The following is a 23,828-nucleotide window of genomic DNA, read 5'->3' on the forward strand; positions in this document are numbered from 1 at the left end:
TGTACAATTCTATCTCAGTGACATAGTACAACACCCAAGATGCGGTAAGAACTATACATAATAAACCCACCTAAAATCGCTAACTACTATACACAAACCCCTACTTAGTAAATCTAAACCCTAACCAGGAACTTATAAACTCGAATACAATCTATAAACTATTTTTCAATATTAGACAATCTAAACCCTAACAAGAAACCTATAACATGGCAAATTATTACATATTTAATAAATAGTATAGAACTATTGTCTCAAATAGTATAGAACTTATAAATAGTATAGAATGACTGATTCACATCCAACTTTAAATATTAAACCCTAAACTATTATCACTAAACCCAAAACTCAACCCTCACCTTTCAAATACTAAACCCTAAATCTTAATCACAAAATCCTAAACCATACCACCCATTTAAATATTAAACCTTAAACAAACTCCCTAGTTACTAAATCTAAACCCAAATATAATGTCTATGATTGCATGAAAGAGTTAATGTTGATCCCAACCATACCCCCTCACCTTCTAAATACTGAACCCTAAATTCTAGTCACTAAACCCTAATCCAAATATACCCTAAACCCTAAACCTAAATAAATAGATTAAGCTAAACCCTAATCAAGGAAGTATAAACTCAAAAGAAAGTATATAATATGGTTTACTATACCCAAACCTTTACTTAGTAAATCTAAACCCTAGACAGGAACCTATAAACCCAAATACAATCTATAATTTGTTTTCCAATATTAAACACTTGAAAGTACATTTACTTGGTTAGCATTATGCATATCTTATATTCCATATAGTCTAAGTAGTATAGTAAACGAATGTTCCAAATAATCAAATTTGTCCAACACTCGAAAAATGAATTTCATATTACAATCAACCACACAAAATGACAAAGAAGAGACCTATCAAATTTAAAAACATAACACATTATTACATTTTTAATGAGTAGTATAGAAATATGTCTCAAATAGTATGGTAACCGTACATAGGTAGCTATACTTAAGAATATATACTATACTATTCATTTCACCAAATATAGTATAGACGGCGATTTCATCTTCTTCAATTCTTTTTTTTAAACAGACTGATACACATTCATTTCGTTCACCATCATTATTCTTCACCATCATATAGAGATCGTCTTCATCTCCTCTCTTTTTCCCGACACGATGATGCTTTTACCGACTCGCCGTCGTTGTTCTTCACCACTGAATCTGTAAAATAAAAACAGAAACGAAAATAGAGTATGTAAACAAAAGCATAATTGTGAGAATCAATTGATTTAAGAAAAAAAAGGAGAAAAAAATGAAAGAGTTGTTGTGTGTGTTCACCGTCTACGCTTTCATCGTTGTTTGTTCTTCACCACTGGATCTTTAAAACAAAAACATAAACAAAAACAGAGTATAAAAACAAAAGCATGATTGTGAGAATCAATTAATTTTTTTTTTAAAAGAAAAGAAATGAAAGAGTTGTTGTGTGTGCTCACCGTCTATGACTTCATCTTTGTCTCTTCTTTTGAACAATTGATTGTTCTTTTGGTGAAGTATTAAAAGAGAAAAATTATGTGACAGAAGAAAATGTATGATTTTTTTGATAATCTGAAGAAGAAAGAGAGACAGTGGAAAGAGATGGTAGAGTAGAGACGTGGCGGTGGTGGTGATGGATTAGAAGATGTGGCTAAAAGTTTTTTATATATTTTTTAATTATTTTTGTTAGTAGGTTTCACCGGTTGGTTGAGAAGGGTAATATGACAATAATCTATAATGTGTGTAGTGTATATTGAATAAATAAGGTTTTTAGATAGTGGGTGAATTATAATTTGTTTGATGGTTGTAAGATGCAATTTCCATTTTTTTCCCCGAAAAAATAAAATAAAAGATATATCTAAGAAACTCAGAAAATTTAAAAAACTAATTATAATAATAATTGAGAAATATAAGTTTTTAGAAAAATTCTCTATGATAGTCATTTTTAGTGTTATTTTCACAAAAAATAACACTTAAAAATAAAATGACCAAAAAGTTTTTATTAAAGGATAAATATACATTTATACATTAGGGTTAATTAATCTAGACTTAGGGTTTAGAGTTAAGAGTTTGAGTTTTTGAGGGTAGAATTTCAAATTTTAAAAAATTAAAAATAAAATAAAAAATTTCAAAATAAAAAGGGCTATTGATATATAAAAAATGAATTCTTGCTACTGTCACGTTAATAGTGGTAATTGTAGTAATTTTAGATTCAATCCAGATGACCAATTTACTCTTTACTCTTTTGAGTTCAATGTTAAGCTGAGAACAAGTTAGTTTCAAAGATTAATGGTGAGACGAGTAACAAGAACACTTAAATATAGAATTCGATTTAATGAAAGCCAGCTTAGGGTTATTCATCGGGTGTCAGAGCTTAAACCAAACGACTATACAAATGCGTTGATATGCAGTCTAGAACTCGGATTACTCGGCTAGGACAATCCACTATCGTGGAACTGGCCCCTTCGCTGATTGGTCTCGATTCCTAAGCTATCGCTTGGAACAAGATCCGATCGCGAGCCTTAGAGGATAGGTCCGATTATTTCACTTAATACCCTAATATCTACTCTCGCTGATTAGGGATATGAAGCTCATTCAATATATGTCAATTCATATCCTAAGAGGATAGCTAGGTGATTAAACTTAAGATCGAACATTAAGTGATCAATTCAATGCAAGCAATAAGATCAATATGAATGCGATAGACACCCTAAAACCCTAAGCAAGCTAGCTGACTACTCAATCATAATGCAGGATGACACAGACATGACGGCTGAATAATATTGCATATATAAAATAGAGTAGGAAGAACAAGGGTTCAGGATGATCTTCTCGTGAAAATGAGAGATGGAGCCTTCTCCCTTACAAGTTGCTAAATCGCCCAGGTAGTTCTAGGTTTCTTGCCAAAAAAATAGTGTGTTCTCATAGAAGTGATAGGATAGGCTTTTTATATGGAGGCGCTGGTGAAGAAGTGAGGAGAGATAGAATTTAGGGCAAACTCCCGAAATTGGAAGTTTCCTTAATGATCGGGAACAGTCAGCCGCTTGTTCTCTTCGGGAACGCCCTTCGGATTGGTCTGATCGGCTGTTCCGCATCGGGTATCCCAAAATAGTATCTTTCTTCATGGATCTCTCTTCTTTGATCTTTCAGCTGTTCCAAACCTGGAATGATATCAAATAAGCACGAATTAGGATTGAGATTTAGCTCAAAGCACACATATAATGGTGTTAGAAACATCATATATCAGCTAAATAGCCATTTTCATTTTTGAGGGCTATATTGGTGACAAAAACTTAATAAAAAAAACTAATTGAGAGAATTACCCTAAGTTTTATTGCATAGAAAGAAAAAAAAAAAGAAATATTAAAATTATCACTAGTTAATGGGCAATTCTCTCAAATAACTATTTCTAAGTTTTTGTCACAAAAATACTCTCATGAAAGAAAATGACCAAAATAATCCCTTTTTATTTTGAATTTTTTTTATTTTTTATATTTTATTTTTAAAAAAAATTGGAACCAAATCCTCAAAATCTCACCGCTTAACTATAAACCTTAAATTTAGATTAGTTAACCCTAAAGTATAAATGTATATTTACCTTTTAATAAAACTTATTTTGATCATTTTTCTCTTTAAGTGTTATTTTTTTGACAAAAATTTAAAAAAAACTATCGTATGGAATTTTTCTTAGTTAATATAGTTGAAAACCAACTAATAGAAAATACACAAGGAATTAGGAAAGAGATACAAGTTAGATCATGGAATACAAATATGCAATCAATAAAACGAAATTGCGACTAAGCTTCACACAATGTCTTTAGTCACCTATAGTCAGGGTATAGAATCATCAATCCACCGATGAGTTTAGTTAGTACCACAACTCTAAGTGAAAGATCTACTCACCAAGTACAATGGAAATTGCTAGATCATTGAAGAGGAAAGAGATATAAAGGAATCTCCCCACCATCATGGAATTGTTTTCATCTCCCCAAATGTGCAATGATCTCTTACAAAGACTCTTAAAAGGTTTTAGTTGGATCTCGATACACAGTGTGTCTTTTCTATAATATTGCCATCCTACCCTTTCATTCAACCGGTAAAACCTACAAAAAAAATTATAATCTAAATTAATAACAAGTGATTCTGAAAGAAAGACGTGGCCTTAACTTACTCTCACATAGCTAACAAAGCAAATGGTAAAATATGGAAAGGTCAATAGATTCATCTTCATATTTTAGCGATTAAGACGCCACCGATTACATTCTTGGTGAGTTTGTGGAGAAGAAGACCATTATCGAAGGCTCGGTAGGTGACAAAAGGCCTGAGTAAGACGGCACCGTAACGGCGGTAAAACAAAATCACATTGCCTATTATGTAAGTTGTTTTACTACTCTTAAATTCTCTAAATTTCCATTCATCGTATGTCGGAATCTGATATTGTAAAGTACAAAAACCAGAAGTTTGGGATTTTCTGTTTATAAGAAAATGGTGCTTGTATTCCATTTGCATGACAATATAGTTGACTGTGTATATACATGGAATAGACCCGATGAAGATAGCTATGTCAACCTCTATTACTTTGTTTGTGTGAATTTGTAAATAAAATATACTATATATAAGTAAATAGAGCAGTATAGATGTTTATTTCCATAATATATAAATTATATTGTGGTGGGTGACTGTGTTGTAGTACAGATGTCTGCCCGCATAGTATAGTAATTATTATGTTAATAGTATAGTATATGTTATTGAAGTGGTTTTCAGTTTAAAAATAATGTGCGTTGACATCGCCACATAATTATTAATTATAATTTAATATGTGATGTTCTGTGATTTATGGAATTGTTGATGAAATTGTCTCTGTTGATGGTGAAGGATTGTGGTGAATAATAGAGTTTTGAAGACTCGTGTGGCGAGTGACAAGACTTGTTCAGTGGCGATCACCTACATCTATACAATCGAAACTACTGTATTTGTTTCTACCGCAATTGTCCCTCTTCTCATAATTCTATGACCGTATGTTCTTCTCTTCTATCTAGTGAATCAACAACAAAATTCTTTTCTCCGATGCGGTTGCATGTACTATCTCCACCAATGTCGTCAGATACACTTATTTTTTTATTGTTGTGAATGACAAACAATATTGAATGTATTGACCTTTCCATATTTTATATTGATGTGTATATGATTTTGTAAAGAGAAATAGTATATTAAACGCAAATGGAATAGAATTTATTATGGCATCAGATAAAACAGAATACAATGTGATGTTGAGTCGAATGGTATTCATATGATGTTTCTTTAATATTACATAATATAATTTAATATTACAAAATTTTATGTACTTTTTAAATTTTGATATTTGGGTTTAGGGTTTATCTTTGGATTAGGGTTTAGTGATTTAAGTTTAGCGTTTAGTATTTAGAAAGTGAGGGAGTATGGTTTTGGGTCGGCATTAACTTCTTCCTTGCAATCATATATATTTCATAATCTCACCAATAGGTACTATGTTATTTATTTTATTCCATTCTATTTGGGTTTATGATTTATATTAAGGTTTACGGTTTATATTTGGGTAAGGGTTTAGTGATTAGAGTTTAGGGTTTAGTATTTAGAAGGTGGAGAAGTATGGTTATGGTGGACGTTAACTTCTTCCATGCAATCATAGACATTTCATAATTTCACCAATATGTACTATGTTATTTATTTTGTTTCATTCTATCTAGGTTTTAGGTTTATATTTGAGTTTATGGTTTATATTTTTTTTTAGGGTTTACTGATTAGATTTTAGAATTTGTTTAATGGTTAAAAGACGATTACAATACACAAATCGTGATGGTAACGAAGCTTTAAATTAACGGGGGTTATTGGAATCAGAATTTAGAAAGAGTTAAGTGATTTTAAAAGTTGACAGATTCTTAGAAGTCAAGTAGAGTTAACAAATATTCTTCAAATTTCTATGAAATACTTTGAATTGACTTTCGTAGATTTTATTGCTTTTTATGGATTTGCATAATATATTATTTTCAAAATATTTCTTCTTATAAGGAAATGTATAACAATCTCTTATGAACATTTCCAAAAACAAAATCTCGATGTAAACCATATACATATAAACATCACGTAATTCTGTAATGTTTATTTTGTAGGAAAATTTTATTTAGCAGATTGTGGGTTTGCCAACCGTCAGAAGTTTTTAGCTCCATTTAGAAGTACTCGGTATCATCTACAGGATTTTACGGGCGAAGGTCGTGATCCCAGTAACCAGAACGAGTTATTCAACTTGCGGCATGCGTATTTAAGAAATGTGATCGAGAGAATATTTGGTATCTTCAAATCTCGGTTTCTGATTTTTAAATTTGCTCCTCCTTTCTCTTTTAAGACACAAGCGGAGTTAGTTTTGGCATGTGATGGATTGCATAACTTCTTACGTAAAGAGTGCCGATCAGATGCTTTTCCAGAAGAAATGATCAATGAAAACCGTGAAGAAGAAGAAGAATATGGAGAAGTAGGCACTGAAGAAGTAGGTATTCTTGAATCTCAGCAACGAAAGTATGCTAATAACTGGAGAAATATGATAGCTTCTAATATGTGGGCCGATGCAGTAGGAAATGGAAGTCAACGTTGATGGTGAGACTTTTATAATTTATTTATTGATATTATGGTTTGGTGTGTTCACGTAGACACATAAATTTTATGGTACTTTGTGTTATGATTGGTGTGTTCATGTTCATAGTTTTCTTATGATAATAATCAGTCATTGACTTATGTGATTTGTGATTTTTTTGAAACACCATTCTTGTTATCAATGTGAGTTTGATTTCTTCATCATTATTGAATCAAACGGTTGTTTTATCGAATAAGAAACTATAACAATATAATGAATTACAGATCATGTGAGTTTAGTTGATTCACCATTATTGAGTTTGGTTTGGTGTGTTAACATGAGTTTAGTTGCAATATGTGCATGTTTTTCTTATTACACAGATTTCAAAAATCTTATGAGAATAGATGATATTTTCAAAGTCTAGTTTTATGAGTAAAAACATAAGGAATTCACCTTCCAATAACAATAGAATTCATTAGAATGATAAAATCCATAATAACTAAATTTTATGAATAACAAATGATTTGAATGGAATTTAAAAGTCTTTAAACAAATAACAATGGATTATGATAAGACTTTTTAAATCTGTAAACCAATAACAATGGATTCTCAAAATTTTATAATTCCTTTAGAATTCTTAAACCAATAACCCCCCCTAATTTTGTAATGGCCATACGACCTAACTTTAATATAATCACTAGGTTAAGACCTGCGCCTTGCGCGAAATAAATATTATATTAATTAGTTTTACGTATTATATGTTATTTTACGTATTATTGACTAATTATATATTGATAATTAAAAACTCAGTAAATATTACGTATATGATTAAATTGGTGCAAACACATAAATAAATTTTATTAATTAACATAGATATATAGTACATTTTTAATATTGATATCTGTTAAATAATATTTTATACTCATATTGTTTTTTGATCATTTGTATTTTTTGTAACAAAAATTTTGAATCACCGATAATAATTTTTTTGTGGGATGTTTAATAGTTTTAACCATTTATAATTTTAAAAACATTATGAAAAGTTTTAAAACTAAATATTAAGTTGTCAATATTTGTTCAAAATTTTTATAAAAAAAAAATCAAAGCAAATTTAGAAATTAAAATACATATGTATTTTTATATGGTACATAATTTATTTTAAACAATATTAATATTTATTAAATGAGACTTCTTATTATATAATTTTGTAATCATTTATATCTTGTTATAACAAAAAATTTAAACCATGAAAAATTCAATGTGAGATTTTTGACAACTTTAGTCATTAATATTCGTTTTTAAAAATTCAAAATATAACATATACAGAAAAATCTAAATTTTTACTATATAGTTAATGTGGTTGTTTAATTTATTTTAATATGTTAAAATTTAAAAACCGATAGAGAATAGATTAATTTTTATCAAATCTTTATTATTCAAAATCATTAATTATCATATATACTTTAGCCACATTTGGTAATTCCGTTATTTTTATTTAAAGAAACAATGAAGAACATTTATAATTAATTTATGATTAGTTTAATAAAAGCTTATTATATATTTTGATGGATCAACATATTTTTCTAAAGATTCTAAGAATGATTGTGGTGATGACACGTGTCTACAAAAAATGTTATAATGCTTCTCTTTTAATATATAGGGATATTTATAACTATGTATATACACGCGGACTGTTTTGATGTAATAATATTGAAATTCTCTAGGGAGAAAAAGTATAGATTCATTATAAAAGTGTCACATAAGCAATAAGAAAAAGTTTAGAAATGATACATCAGTAAGTTTATTTTGTAATTAATACAAAATTGAAGTTATAACTTTTTAAAAGATCCTCAAATAATATATATGAGATTCTAACTACATTTTCTTGGCTTAAAGAAGTTAAATAACTTAGGGAAATCTTTTTGGTCACTTAAAACTAATTATGGTATCTATGGTTCTATAGTCATTGACGTGTTGCCTCTTTAGTTGTAATTAGCAGAACATGAACGCATACAATTACAATGAAGTTTAACGTGGCGTAGAACGTGAAAAATGACAATCGCATGAGGAATATTTTGTAACCACTTTTAATCACTACGAGAAAAAACGCTCTTCTTAGCGGACGAAAAATGCTATCTAACGATACGATAGCGGTTTATGAAGCGCTGTATCATTGTCCGTCATAATAGGTCAGACACATTAGATAGCGGTTTTTCACACTGCTATCTTATTATTATATATTATAGCGTTTTATTGTATGCAATTAAATATTTTTTTAATAGTATTTTATTTTTGCCATTATTTACACTAAAATTATTTATTTTAAAATTTATTTATTTTTAGCTATTAATTAAAAAAGAAAAAATAATTAAAACTTTAAACTGATTTATATATTAAAATTTTGTTTATTATTTAAATTTATTTATAATTAAACTGGCTTACAAAAATATGATTTACAATTTTAATAAACTAAACTTAATAACAAAACCAAAATTAATAAACTAAACATAATAACAAAACCTAATAACAAAATTAATTTAAACCTATCCAGCCGCACCACCACCTTCTTCGTCGTGTTCTTCCATGACCTCCGCCTCTGCATCAGTTTTCGTCACGCCTCCGCCTCTGCCTCCGTTACTCGCGCCTCCGCCTCTGCCTCTGTTAGTCGTGCTTCCGCCTCAGCATCCGCTTTCTCATCCTTCACCTCTGGCGCACTTCCATTCCGGTTCGTCACTATTTGAGCTTGTCTCCAATCCAGATTTGTGACAAAGATGCTTGTACGGTCAACATCGAAGCTCCGTGTAAGAACAACGCCGACGACGACAGCTACATCTCCCACCAATTGTAACGCAGGAGGAGTAGATCTGGTGATTGGGTCTCGATCCTGACGCTAATGGTTGGAAAGGGAGAGGTTTGGCTGGGTATGAGGGTGGAGTTGGGTTATCGGATTCGTTTGAGAATATTGTTAAGTCTGATGGTGAACTTGTAAAGGAAGAAGAATGAAAGAGATGACAAGAAAAAGAGATGAGATCTACGAGAGAGATTTTAGGCCTTTAGATCAGAAATAATCAATGGTTAAAAATTGTAATCCTTGTCATTGAAAAAGTGACCAATGAGAAGAGAGATAAGAAAACTAAAGGATTGATATGTTAACCAATGAGAAGAGAGAATAAAAAAACTAAAGAACTGATTTGTGGCCTTTGATTTAATGTTAATCAATGGCTTGGTATTCTTACAAGAAGTGTTTTTATTTTTTGTAAATTAATATTTATTTTTTGTAATTTTAATTATATATTTTGAGTATTTTATATATAAAATTAAGTTATTCATTTATATTATAAAGCTAATGATATAAAATTACAAAATGATTAGATTTCACTTTTATAAGCAATTTAAGTCAAATAAAATTAAGATTAACAAATTCGATTAAAAAAATTAAGATTAACAAAATGAATAGATTTCGCTTTTATAAGCATTTTAAGATTTGAAGTTAAATAATAAAAAATATTATAGTTTTAAGATTTTTAGTTAGAGTTTAAGGTATGTGATTAGTTTAAGGTATGATATATATAGGGTTTGAGGGTTAAAGGTTTGAGGGTGTTGATTTAAGATTTTAAGTTAAGATTTGAAAATAAATTTGAATTTATTTTAAGAATTAGATTTAAGTTTGAAACTTTTTTATTTAGGGTTAGATTTAAAGTTATGAGTTTAAAATAGAGGTTGAGTATAGGGTTTAGGGTTTAGAGATTTGAGATTTATTTATGAAAATATATAACTTTGAGTTAATATTTAATATTTTAGGTTAAATTTAAGATTTGACGTTAGAATATTAGAGTTTAAAGTTCGTGTTTAGAATTTAGGGTTGAAACCTCGTTTAGGGTTTAGGGATTCAAAAATGCAAATATAGCGTTTTTAATTATGTGCTATTAAAAATACGATATCATAGCGTTTTTATATACACCACTCTATCATTTCCAAATATACAAACGCTATCTAAAACTAAAGGATATGTCAACCATAGCAGAAAGACAAAAAACGGTATCCTCTACTGCTATCAAAACACATATTTCTTGTAGTCAATGGACATTTATCAAGAGACTGGACCCCTTTTCCATTGTTAAAATTGTTCTTTAAAACAATTTGAAGATATTTTTTACAATTTATATCTTAATTATTGGTATTTTTAAAAACGTGCAGCCGTCTACATTTATTTATAAGGAAATATAGATGTATAGCCACAAAAAACAATAATTAAGTAACTAACCAAAAAAAAAAGTACCTCCATTATTTTTATAATATATACTATATTACCTCTACTTTCCGGTTAATGAAAGAGAAAAATATATTTTACTCTTCTTCGATTATCAACTACCACCACTTATCCTTTGTCACCGTTACAATACGATCATCTCCAATTATATAGCCATTACAAACATCTCCAAATCCATAATATATGCTAGATATGTCATCTCTGCTTTTGAAATATACAGACCACGATGGTGTTACGGCGAGGCTTCCTCGTTTGTCATGTAAATTTTCGTTGTACTATGCTATTTGAACAATATGTACTATGCTATTTTGTTTTTTACTATTTTCATATTATGTATTGTGTGCATATTTTGATCTTTGAGTTATGGTTTATATTTTTTTTTAGGGTTTAGTGATTATTGTGTTGGGTTTAGTTTATCGAACGTTTGTGTTGACTTTGGGGTTATCATTACTTTTTTCCCTATAATCATATACATTTCAAAATTTGATTAATATATACTATGTTATTTCGTTTATTACTGTTCTATTTTGATACTGCTTCATATTATGTACTATGTGCATATTTGGTATTGGGTTAGGATTTATATTTTCGTTTAGGGTTTAGTGATTATTGTGTAGGGTTTAGTTTATGGAAAGTTTGAGTTGATTTTGGGATAAGTATTACATCTTTCACTGTAATCATAGACTTTTCAAAATCTGAACATTAATATGTACTATGCTATTTCGTTTGTTACTACTCTATTTTAATAATGCTTCATATTATGTACTGTGTGCATATTTTGATATTTAGTTTAGGGTTTATATTTTTTTTTAGGGTTTAGTGATTAGTGTTTTGGGTTTAGTTTATGGAAGGTTTGGGTTGACGTGGGATAAACATTACTGCCACTATTATTAAACCATTTTATAATTTCATTAATATGAACTATACAATATGTAGAATGATCTATTCTATCTACTTTGTTTATCTTCTTCCATAACATTATATATTTCTCCGATCATCGCAGTCATAGTAATCTTTGTGTGAAACACGGTTGTTTCTTTTGGATTGACAACCTCTGTTTCATTCTTAATCATTCATGACATTGTCATCATCTTTGTAGTCACCACCACCGCCAGTGCGATAACCAAAATCACCGTTCCGATAACCATTACCGCCGCAGTGACCATGCCCCAATAATCACCACAAATATTGATCACAATTTTTTTTCTGTTACTGGCAACTGGTTCAAAAGAAGGACAAAACTGGGAAAATATTGCATAAATGCTATGAGATCTAATAACGTCAAAATCAACGCTATATATTTAATTTGTTGGTGAAATATGACTGGTTCACAAATAAACTCTTATTTATATATATAAAGATTACTACCGGTTCATGGTCCCCTAGTTTTTTTTTTTTTTTATTTGCAAAAGGATGGTCCCCTAGTTTATTTACAAAAAAGATAACAAAACGGGAATCACGAGGAAGACGAAACATATTATACTAGTCTCTGCTCATCTGAGCCTCGTAGATGGTTTGACTTGGATGCTATATGCCTATATATGCATACACATGAGCTGGGATTTTGGATCTCAAACCCACCACCAATCAAATGGCTTCCCTGGACCACACTCTCTGTCTTCCTCTTCTCTTCATCCTCATCATCTCTACCGTACACGTTTTGCCTGCTTCAGCCACACGTTCACACAAACTCAAAAACGCTATTACCATCCGGGAAGTCAACCGCAGAGGACCTTACATCGGTCTCGTGACGGTCTTTGAGACTGAAGAAAATGCTTTCCTGGGAAGTGTAGATTTCAGACCCGATCCTGCTCATCCCTTCTTGGATCTCTCTGGTATATATATAATTATATAAATATGCTTTTCTTAATAACTGCCACTTCTTGAATAGATATCTTTTATATGTTGAGTCTTTTCTTACCGGCCAACGGAAGCAAGTCACTTTGAGATGTGTAAGTGTAAATATGTTTTGTGACTTTGTGAGAAAAATGAAATGATTGCAGGTAGACGTTTTCGAATAGGGAAGATTCATGGAAAGAAGGTTGTGTATGTCAGATGTGGGATAGGAATGGTAAGTAACCAAATCTAGCCTATATAGTACAATTTAAAAAGATAACATACTAAATAGGCTAGCTATACGTAATAATATGATCTTTCTCTATAACATAAACTATTCTAGTTATTTAACTACTCCCAAAATTTGTTTTTGAAAAAATTATATGTTTTGACTAACAGTTGTCAACGTAGGTACAAGTACAACTAATAAATAATAATTTAATCAATGATAATATATTTAATAAGGGTAAGAAAAGATGGGATATCATGGAAAATCACATATTTGGATCCAGATTTAGAAAATATCCACTTGTGGCTTTCGGTTACTTGAAATATTAAGAAAATATATACATATTAAGCATATTGATATTACAGGATCCGTGGACCGTAGAAATAAAACAAAGAAATAAATAGTACAATATTGTTAAAACAACTATAATATATCAAATTTGATATAAAAATCATACAATATAAGGATTCATTTATTACTATATTTTAAAATCAAATCGTTTTTAAAAATTTGGAGCTAATTATACCCGGATAGTAATTGTACCTCTAATAGTTAGTAGTATATTCATAGAGGCATATATTAGTCTATTTAATTTCTATTTAGTTCATGTGAACTGTTAAATCTGACACTCTTTTATGAAACATAGATAGTTTCGGTTACTAACAAGAAAATGTGCAGGTAAACGCAGCAGCAGCAACACAACAAATGATAGATGTGTTCAATATGAAAGGGATTGTGCATTTTGGGATTGCAGGAAATATAAACAACTCAATGTCCATAGGAGACGTTAGCATTCCTAAGCAAATCACCAATGCTGGCTTGTGGGATTGGCTGGTATATATTAAAGTCATAGTAGTTTGATATTGATGATATATAATTAATTGCTTCTCCTAATTAATATATTAACTCATGATTTGGTTATGAGTAAAAACAGAATCCAGACAAAGCAGAGGGAGGTGACTATGCAGCATACTTAGATTTTGGGAAGTATACTGTTCCACAAGGGGATGGCAGCGACAGTATGTTAGGGAGTATTGGATACAGCTACGAGGAACTATACTCAGTCAGTATTGGTCACAAAAATTCACCTAAGAAAGTATTTTGGATCAATACAACTCAAGAGTGGCTTCAACTTGCAGCTGGTCTAGAGGTTGTTAAGAATGATATATATATTGATTAAAACAAAAGAATAGTATATACCAGTGCTAATCATTTTATGGGTGCAGAAGATGGAGTTGTTGCAGTGTGTGAATGCAACTTTGTGTCTTCCAGAGAAACCAAAACTAGTTGTTGGATTAAAGGCAGCCACTGCTAATACATTTGTGGATAATGCAGCCTACAGAGATTTCTTATACGATACTTTTGGTGTTTCCTCCTCAGATATGGAGAGTTCTGCAGTGGCTATGGTAGTTTATTCAATGTTTATACATACACTTACATACACTTTCGAATCATTCAGTTTCTCATTTTGTTTCTTTTTCTGTTTTGTCTTTCACAAGACGTGCGTGTCAAACGGGTATCCTGTAATTGTAATAAGGGGATTATCTGATTTAGCTGGAGCACAGACAGGAGATAATGCTGTCCGGAAGTTTGGATCTTTGGCTGCCACTAACACTGCAAGAGCTGTTCTAGAGTTCATCAAGAAGCTGCCACCAAACTACAACCTTAATTCCTACATGTAGCCCTATTTATCAAAATGAGTGATTTAATATGTAATTTTCTTCTATCAAATAAGTGTTCACTATTCAGATTTTCTTCAGTCGAACACACTTAATCTCAGCGTTGCAAAAACATTTTTATTTATCAGAGACTGTCACTATTGGTACATGCCTCTAGTTAATATCAACCAACTGATCACCTTCTAGAGGGTCAGATCCGATGGCTCAATCTTCATAACATTAATAACATGTGATTGCAACCTACAGGGACTGGGGGTGATACAGACTTACGTCAGCGTTGAGGCCATACCATCAACATTAGGAAATTTTCAACTAGAGTAGTCTTTCACAATATATATTTATATTTGTATGTATTTCAAAACCTTGAAAATTCATGAAATAGATATAAATATATTTTTGTTCATACTAAAATATTCAGTTTGATAAATCCTTCAAAGCTAATAAAAGAATTGTGATGTATATAACTTAAAAGAACCAAATTGTTATGATCAAATATAAAAATACGAAAAATATATCAGTTAATAAAATATTTAATTATATAATACTTTTGAAATGTAATCTAATATATTGAAGCACGGGCGTTAATGTAACAAAACACAAAATATATGTAAATGAATGTTTTGTCTATAAAATTTAATATATATTTTAGACCCAAAATTTCATTATATGGATATGACAAATTTCATGAGGGGATTTTAAATCCAATCTTCGATTCCGGAGAATAATTTGACTATTAATATCAAGCAAATTTTTTTTGACCAATAACATATATAGCAACTTATTCGTGCTATATATGCTTCGTACACATCAGCTGGGATTTTAATATGGATAACAAAGCCACCAATCAAATGGCATCCCTGGACCACATTCTTCTGCTCTTCATCATCATCATCTCTTCCTTACACGTTTTGCCTGCTTCAGCCACATCTGCAGACAAACTAAAAACCGCCACTACCATCCGTAAAGTAAACCGCAAAGGACCTTACGTAGGTCTCGTGACGGTCATTGAGACAGAAGAAGATGCTTTCCTGGACAGTGTCGAATTCAGACCCGATCCTAATCACCCGTTCATTGATCTCTCTGGTATCTACTTAGCTTAATATTTGCCACTTGAACTGGTTTCTTTTTCAGGCTTTATGTGGTTGAGAGATTCTTTTGTTTCGGGTCAATGGAAGCAAGTCCCTTTGAGATGTAAATGTGAATAAGTTTCTGACTGTGTGAGACAAATGAAATGATTGCAGGTAGACGTTTTCTGATAGGAAAGATTCATGGAAAGAACGTTATGTATGTCAGATGTGGGAGAGGAATGGTGAGTCACTATTAGGGTTATGCATTTTATCCGTTAAATTTGATTTGATCTCTTATTTGTTTCGGTTCAATCCGAAAAATACGGATATCAATAAAGGTTCGGAGCAAAACAAATATTAAAAAACAACATCCGTTAGAAACGAAGCAAATCACAAATACTAAAATTTAAAAAAATCGGATATCTGCTCCGACAGCTGTATAAAAATATTAAAATAAAAAAGAGAAAAATTATTTATGATATCTATAAATTTTTCTTAAGTTTGTCTTTCTTATTACTAATTTTAAAATTTTAAAACGTATAGTTTCACTGCTTTTTTATTTTATATTTTATATAGAGAAATTCTCTAGGATAGCCATTTTAAAGTTTTTGTCATTAGAAAATGACCAAAATAAATTTTATTAAAGGGTAAAACGGTTAATTAATTTAGACTTATGGTTTAGAGTTAAGGGGTGGGGTTTTAGGGATAGTGTTTCAAATTTAAAAAAATTAAAATAAATATTATAAAAAATTAAAATAAAAAATGGTTATTTTGGTCATTTTCTTTCTTGACGGTTATTTTTGTGACAAAAACTTAAAAATAGCTATTTGAGATAATTGTCTTTTTATATATCATGCAAAAAATATTTTAAAGAACAAATTTATCTCTTTTTTAGATTATTTGCATTAACTAAAACGAAATGATATAACCGTAAGTATTCGTAAATATCCGCAAATATCTATATATTTTCCGGTTATCCATATTTTTCTGAAGCAAAGCAAATCGAAAAATTTGATATCCGTAACATACGAAGCAAATCCGGATAAAAGAGGAAGCCTTTTACTGTTTCTATTTTCAGAAAGTTTTTGGCTTTAGTTATTAATTTGTTTTTGGAGTTTATAATCTTAAAATAAAAATAATTCCAGACAAGGTGAAATTGGAATGTATGACCATTCAAAATAACAATCTAACCATTTAATATATGGTTAATATTGGTGTTCAAAAAAATATAGGTTTGATATTTAGGGCTAGAAATATATATAATACATATTTTGCCAAAAACAACTTATTTCATCATTTTTTTCTCTTGCTTTTAGCCATGTGATTAACAGAAAGTTTTGAGGGATTGGTTTGTTTATGGAGATGTGACCTGATCAGCAATATTATAAATTTTCATCTAGTTTTCGGTTCAATTTAGCACCACCAAACAGATCAATTTTGACATTTTATATATATATGTAAGTCTTTTTTTTTCTCTTTTTCTCTTTTTTTTTTTTTTTGGTAAAATATATATATGTAAGTTCTCAATTGTATTAGTGATTTAAAATTCTACGAAAAATTATATATATATATATATATATATATATATTTTGAACCAATAAAGCCTAACTAATCTAAAGCTGTTATGCAAAAAAAAAAAAAAAAAAACTAATCGAAAGCATAACTAACCAAATCGAACCAAGCCAAAATTTTATTCGGCACATGTTACCGAATCCAAACGAAACGACCCAAAGTCCGAAGAACAGACTAACCAATAGAAAACCCAACAGAGAAGAACGGAACCTCAGGAGTCATTTTTATTTTTTGGACATAGATATTATAAGTTAATAAGAAAAAAATGTGCAGGTTAACGCAGCAGCAGCAACGCAACAAATGATAGACTTGTTCGATGTGAAAGGGATTGTGCATTTTGGGATTGCAGGAAATATAAACAACTCAATGTCCATAGGAGACGTTAGCATTCCTAATCAAATCACCAATGCTGGCTTGTGGGATTGGCTGGTATATATAAATTTACTAGTTTGATGCTGATATAAAATCAATAGCTTCTTCTTCACATATATTGTCTTATGGTTGCATTCGAGTGAAACAGAATCCAGACAAAGCAGAAGGAGGTGACGATGAAGCGTACTTAGATATTGGGAACTATAATGTTCCACAAAGAGATGGCAACAACAACATGTTAGGGAGTCTTGGATACGGTCACGAGCAACTGTATTCAGTCACTGGTCACATCAATTCACCTCAGAACGTGTTTTGGATCAATACAACTCGAGAGTGGCTTCATCTTGCAGCTGATCTAGAGGTTTCTTTTAAAAATGATATATTGATTAAAACAAAATAACCGCTCCAGTGTTAATCTCAGTTCATTCTTTGTTTGTGGTTGCAGAAGATGGAGCTGTTGCAGTGCGTGAATGCAAGTTTGTGTCTTCCAGAGAAACCAAAACTGGTTGTTGGACTAAAGGCAGCAACTGCTAATATATTTGTGGATAATGCAGTCTACAGAGACTTCTTATACGATACTTTTGAGGTTTCCTCCTCAGACATGGAGAGTTCTGCAGTGGCTATGGTAATGTATTCAGCGTTTATAGATACACTTATGAATCATTCTTTATACTCATTTTGTTTGTTTTCTGCTTTGAAATTTACCAGACGTGCGTGTCAAATGGGTATCCAGTAATTGTAATTAGGGGGTTATCAGATTTAGCTGGAGCACAAACAGGAACTAATGCTATTCGAAAGTTTGGATCTTTGGCTGCAGCAAACACTGCCAAAGCTGTTCTAGAGTTCATCAAGAAGCTACCGTCAAACTACAACGTTAACTCCTAAAGTGTAGCCAATATTATCATATCATTATCAGTGATTTAATCTGCAATTCTCTTATATCAAATATAAGTATTCAATGTTCAGCTTCTTCTTACAAAGCAAATACTTATTAATCTCAGCGTTACAGAACTTAAAGACTCCCACTATATCACCTTCTAGAGAGGTCAATCCCAAAATCTTGATCAGGTTCAAAGATTAGATAATCTGAATGCGATGCAGACTTAACTCAATCTTGATTTAAAAAAAAAAAAATGAGGGTGGATTCAACAAGTGTGACTAAACGGATGTATATAAACTTACAAGGAAGAGCAGAGTTGCTACAATTAGGGTTTGACATTTCTCTTTGAACCATTCTCATCATCACTATCAGAACTCCGGTCATCATCATCATCATCATCGTCATCGGAGGGAGGAGAAGGATCGAGACGAGCAGCGTCTACAGCCCACTGTATCAGCTTCTCAACTTCGTCATCTTCTCCTAATTCATCAGCCTCATCTCCCATTTCACCCGGACGAAGAACTGACGGCGGAACAGAGGAGGAGGGAAGAGTACTCTTCAGGGCGGCGAATCTGAGCATGAGATCGTCTGGCGTTTCTTCAACATCCTTCGATTTCGGCGGAGAAACCGGCCGCCGTTTCTGCTCCGTCGTCTTCTTATTCTTCTTCTGCTGCGAAGGTTTAGATCTGAGGGCGAGGAATCTAGAGTGAAGATCCGGATTGAGGTAATCAGGTCTGGAGCGTGATGCATGAGAATCGACGGAGAGCTTGAGAATCAACTCGTCTTGAGCCGCTTGGAGCAACTGTTCAACCTCATCGTCTTCCTCCTTGCCTCTCCTCATCCTTCTTCTTCCATCAAAATTGTTTTTTTTTTGGTTTGACTGACTTTATACGATGTAGAGATTAAAATTCCGGTTTAATAATAACCGGTTCGATTTCTTGGACCGACACGGATCTAACTTGCGGGGGACAAGATGTCAGATTCCAAATTTCCGTGTGATGAGATTTTAATCTTAACCGTCCGTTAGAAAATTCTGGTAGGGAGTATTGTTTTGTAGCCATCGATTTCAACCAACAACTGCCAACTAATCAGGTAAGAAAGCAACCTGATTTTTTTTTTTCTGAAACCCCACGACGACATTTTTGGTTCTTTCCATGTGCTTTAAATTAAAAAAGGATTTAGTATATATTGGTCAAATGTGAACCACGAACGAGAGAGAGAGACACACACACACACAGCTCTATAAAGACAGAGAAGGCAAACAAAACACAAACTGTGATTTATTTATTTTTATTTTTTGTGCAAAAGAAATGGGAAACGAAGGGACGATTGTGAGGAAGCCAAGGTTTCTGTGTCTCCATGGGTTCCGTACGAGCGGAGAGATAATGAAGATTCAGCTTCACAAGTGGCCTCAATCTGTTATTGACCGACTCGATCTCGTTTTCCTCGACGCGCCGTTCCCTTGTCAAGGCAAATCTGATGTCGAAGGCATCTTCGATCCTCCTTATTACGAGTGGTTCCAGTTTAACAAGGTCTCCTTCTTTTTTTTTTTTTTTTTTTTTTTTTTTTTTTTTTGAGAAAGGGCTTTTGAGATTCGTGTAATTGAAAGTTGGAAAATAATTTAATTTCAGGAATTTAACGAGTATACGAATTTCGAGAAATGCTTGGAGTATTTAGAGGATCGTATGATCGAGCTTGGTCCCTTTGATGGTCTCATCGGCTTTTCTCAGGTAATCAACACATTCAAAGTTGTGCTTCATTTCTCATTTAACAGTTTTTTTTTATAAGATTTAATAATGTATTTCTGTGTTAATTTTGCAGGGTGCAATATTGTCTGGAGGATTACCAGGACTGCAAGCTAAGGTACGTCAGTAGTGTTGCTTTCGCGCTGGGAAATGCATTATTTTGATCACATTACATCATATTCGATTTTTTTTGTGCAGGGCATTGCACTCCAGAAAGTACCAAAGATCAAGTTTATCATCATTATTGGAGGAGCTATGTTCAAATCCACCAATGTCGCGAAGGATGCGTATTCGTCTACCATGGACATTCCCTCCCTCCACTTTCTAGGTAATTTGATCACCTACTAAATTGTATATCTGGTTTGCAATTTTCAATGTGAAAAATTGAGTTTTTTTCTTTGCAGGGGAGACTGATTTCTTGAAACCTTACGGAACTGAGCTGATAGATTCCTTCGAGAATCCGGTGGTGGTCCATCATCCCAAGGGCCACACGGTCCCAAGGCTTGATGAGAAGAGCTTGGAGAAAGTTACTGCTTTCATTGACACCTTAGAGCATCTGCTGATGGAGGAAGAAGTCAAGATTGGTGAAGATCTTATAATGTAATGTATAACCAATAATTCTTGTAGACAAAAAATAATCGTGAAATGGCTGTAAAATCATATTCTTGATTACACACAAATAATAAAAGTTTCATTCTTTGACTTCCACAACAACCTCTTCTTCACTCTTTCTTGGTATAAGACAAATCCCAAAATAGAGGGGAGACAATCAAATCAAATGGTACAAACAATCATACAGACACGCATTCTCTTCTAGTTCAGCTGCTGCTTTCTCTAAGCTTGTCTTCATAAAATTGTTACAAACTTTGGAGCATCCTTCCTTGGGCCATCAAGGGACCGATACATGTACAACGTCTCCACATAATCTGCATTGTCGTCTTCGTCGTCGTCGTCGTCTTCGTCGTCGTCGTCATCATCATCTGACCCAAACACCTCCACCACCACACTAGGCAGAGTATGAGCAACATCCCTGCAGGCTCCCCGGGACAACCTACATGACGACATCCAAACAAACCTCATCTCGTTATACCTATGCATACCAGAGCGCAGTCCAACATCACCAAAGGGACTGTCCCTGATCTCAAGCTTCTCTAGTTTAGGACACCCCTCGAGGATATATCTCAGACCCATGTCACTGTCCCCTGCAAAAGCTACAGATAGAGTACGTATCAGTTTCCCATACTCTCCTATAAGGCTAAAGGCTTGGTCCGTTAGTAATCCAGATACTGCAAGCCTGGTTAGCTTCTTGCAGTTTTTAACAATGGCGCCAAATCCATCGTCCATTGGCTTCCTTGTCACGTGGTCAGGCCTATGGCGACCCATTATGCAAAGCCTAAACACGGTAAGCTGGGGACAGTTCTCAGACATGGCTGTCACAGCTACATTTGTCATCCGCTGGCAGAAGTAGAGAATAGACTCAAGTTTCTTACAACCTTCTGAAATTGCTTGGAGGCCTAATCCCGAGACAGGACCTTCACTGTCTTCACTAGGATCAAAAGGGAAAATCCTAAGCTCACGGAGCTCCTTGCATGTTTCAGCTACTGCCTGTAGTCCTTCATCGCATATAGAGTCAAGAGCCTGCGTGATAAAAGGTTATAAGATACACATTTAACTCAAATTCCTCGGTTCTTTAGATATCAGACTAAATTATACAATGAGCCTAACTAAAACATGCTACAGAAACCAATGCAGTTAGGCCTGCGGGTTAGGGTAGTTCGAGTAATTTGGTTTTGATAGTTTGGCTTTCGGTTGGTTTGGTTCAACACAACTCTTACCGAATTAACCCGAAATAAAGTTTGGTTTGGTGTTCGGATAATTTCGATTAGTTTGGTTTGAAATTTGATTAGTTCGGTTTGGGTTTTTGGTATGGTTTGGTTATAGTTTTCTTTGTTGTTTTTATTAAGAAAATCTATGTAACCGGTTAACGAACCAAACCGAAGTAACCGGTTAACGAGCCAAACCGAAAATCAAACTTTTAAAAAGAACTACCGAATCGAACCAAACTCCTAACCGAACTAACCAAAAATTTCAGTTTGGTTCGGTTCAAAGTCCAAGCCCTAAATGCAGTAGTATAGATCAAGAAGGCTACATACCCAGAAGACTCTGATATTATGACAGTTGCGTATGATGGGCTTGAACACATCAGGAGATATATTAGCATAACTGAAGTTAAGAGAGGTGAGATTAGCACAAACTGGAGATATAGCCGGGAGGTACTCCGCCGTCAACTCCCTGAACCCTGATAGACAAACCAATGATCTACAAGCACGAAATGCAGATGCATAATCCGGTTCTTGTTCACCCTGAGCCCCATCGTGTGTACTACTGAATGCGCCAGTCCCAAGACTCGTTAACTGCGGCGCTCGAACCATTAGCGTATGCAGCTCTTCAAGTGAAACAAACCTGTTGGTTCTAAGCTTCTTCAAGAACGGTGACCTCACCACAAGCCCCTCCAAGGCCTTGAAATTTATAGGGGATTCAACACAGTCGAAAGACAAAGACTCCAGATGGGTTTCGCCCTCGGGGAAACAAGAGATCCAGTCCACCTCGTCGTCGGTCACTTCAGACTCGATCAGATCAAGTACTTTAAGCTGTCTGAAACAAATTAAGTTTATTAAAGATCCAAAACTTTTCAATCTAAACAAAATCTAGAGAGTTTACCTGCACTTGTTAGCAACAACGGCAACACCACTAGTCCCAAACCCTTCACAGCAAAGCAAGACAAGCTCCTTGAACCCAGGGAACGACGCAGCGAGAAGCGCCAAGTCATCGTCACTTACAAACATCCGTTTCAAACTAACCTTCTCGAGCCAAGGGTAAGCCTTTGCCGTCGCAGCAACCCAAGGCGCGAACTGAGCTCCCCAGTCAGGAGGCATGAGGTTGAAATCAGCAAACCGGGGCTTCCCTTTGAGGAACAGCGACCTGACGCGCGTGAAGCGGCGAGTGAGACGCGCGGGAGAGAGGGAGTAGCAGTTGCCGATGAAGACCTCGAATCGGGTCTGAGCTTCGATGCGGTGCCACGATCTGCAGACTAGCGAGACGGCGTTGCGGTCGCGTTTTGAGGTGAGGAACTTGAGCACGTTTTCGAGAACGTTCTCGAGGACGTGGGATGGACACGGCGGCGGCGAAGAGGACTCAGGTGGATCCAGCTTGAGATGTCGCTCAACATCCTTGGCCATCTCCGAGAGATCTTCTTCTGCCATTTAAGTAAAATGATCAAGAACAAGAATCTTCCAACTTTTTTCTTTCAAGAAGTATCAGTTTCTTCTTGTCCTGATCCAGAACTCGGATTCAGATAAAGAGCAGACAGGAAGGTAAAAAGAAGCTTTGTCTTGGAGTTTGGTCTCTCTCTCTCTTTCTCCACTTCGCCTCCATTATTTGTGACTGTTTCTCCTCCATTAAAGAAGAAAAAAAAGCAAACTTTAATTTTTTGTAGCTTACTTTTAGTTTTACCAACCCTATAGTTGATATTAGGCTC

At 33.3% G+C, this 23,828-nt stretch overlaps 5 protein-coding genes across 6 annotated transcripts; 3 read left to right on the forward strand and 2 right to left on the reverse strand.

Annotated features, from left to right (window-relative positions):
* Positions 1–12,337: 12,337 nt before the first annotated feature.
* On the forward strand, positions 12,338–14,723 carry LOC106396806 (bark storage protein A-like). Of its 2 annotated transcripts, none has more exons than XM_048744139.1 (6): positions 12,338–12,745; positions 12,914–12,981; positions 13,654–13,809; positions 13,910–14,125; positions 14,205–14,381; positions 14,475–14,723. In XM_048744139.1, exons 1-6 carry the CDS (start codon positions 12,502–12,504, stop codon positions 14,655–14,657), a joined length of 1,044 nt encoding a protein of 347 aa, XP_048600096.1. In that variant the 5' UTR covers positions 12,338–12,501; the 3' UTR covers positions 14,658–14,723. The 2 variants fall into 2 exon arrangements, with proteins under 2 accessions (XP_048600096.1, XP_048600095.1); XM_048744138.1 differs by having other exon boundaries at positions 12,346–12,745; positions 14,202–14,381.
* Positions 14,724–15,415: 692 nt separating this feature from the next.
* Positions 15,416–18,630, forward strand: LOC106396530 (bark storage protein A-like; the record flags this gene model as incomplete). The annotated part of the gene is made up of 6 exons (XM_013836940.3): positions 15,416–15,737; positions 15,896–15,963; positions 17,567–17,722; positions 17,814–18,026; positions 18,111–18,290; positions 18,374–18,630. Coding segments are annotated over 6 exons (1,116 nt in total), but the record flags the coding sequence as incomplete, so codon positions are not given.
* A 126-nt stretch (positions 18,631–18,756) lies between these two features.
* Positions 18,757–19,571, reverse strand: BNAC01G16300D (protein OVEREXPRESSOR OF CATIONIC PEROXIDASE 3). The gene has a single exon (XM_013836941.3). The coding sequence runs from the start codon at positions 19,384–19,386 to the stop codon at positions 18,871–18,873; it is 516 nt and encodes a 171-aa protein (XP_013692395.2). The 5' UTR covers positions 19,387–19,571; the 3' UTR covers positions 18,757–18,870.
* Positions 19,572–19,731: 160 nt separating this feature from the next.
* LOC106396510 (esterase CG5412) lies at positions 19,732–20,998 on the forward strand. The gene is made up of 5 exons (XM_013836917.3): positions 19,732–20,077; positions 20,177–20,275; positions 20,367–20,408; positions 20,489–20,618; positions 20,695–20,998. Exons 1-5 carry the CDS (start codon positions 19,856–19,858, stop codon positions 20,892–20,894), a joined length of 693 nt encoding a protein of 230 aa, XP_013692371.2. The 5' UTR covers positions 19,732–19,855; the 3' UTR covers positions 20,895–20,998.
* On the reverse strand, positions 20,926–23,779 carry LOC106396509 (F-box protein FBX14-like). The gene is made up of 3 exons (XM_013836916.3): positions 23,012–23,779; positions 22,444–22,945; positions 20,926–21,928 (listed from the first exon to the last, which is right to left on the reverse strand). The coding sequence occupies exons 1-3, from the start codon at positions 23,551–23,553 to the stop codon at positions 21,137–21,139; spliced, it is 1,836 nt and encodes a 611-aa protein (XP_013692370.2). The 5' UTR covers positions 23,554–23,779; the 3' UTR covers positions 20,926–21,136.
* Positions 23,780–23,828: the final 49 nt, after the last annotated feature.

This window comes from Brassica napus, chromosome C1 (genome assembly GCF_020379485.1).
Source record: "Brassica napus cultivar Da-Ae chromosome C1, Da-Ae, whole genome shotgun sequence".
NCBI classification, from domain to species: Eukaryota; Viridiplantae; Streptophyta; class Magnoliopsida; order Brassicales; family Brassicaceae; genus Brassica; species Brassica napus.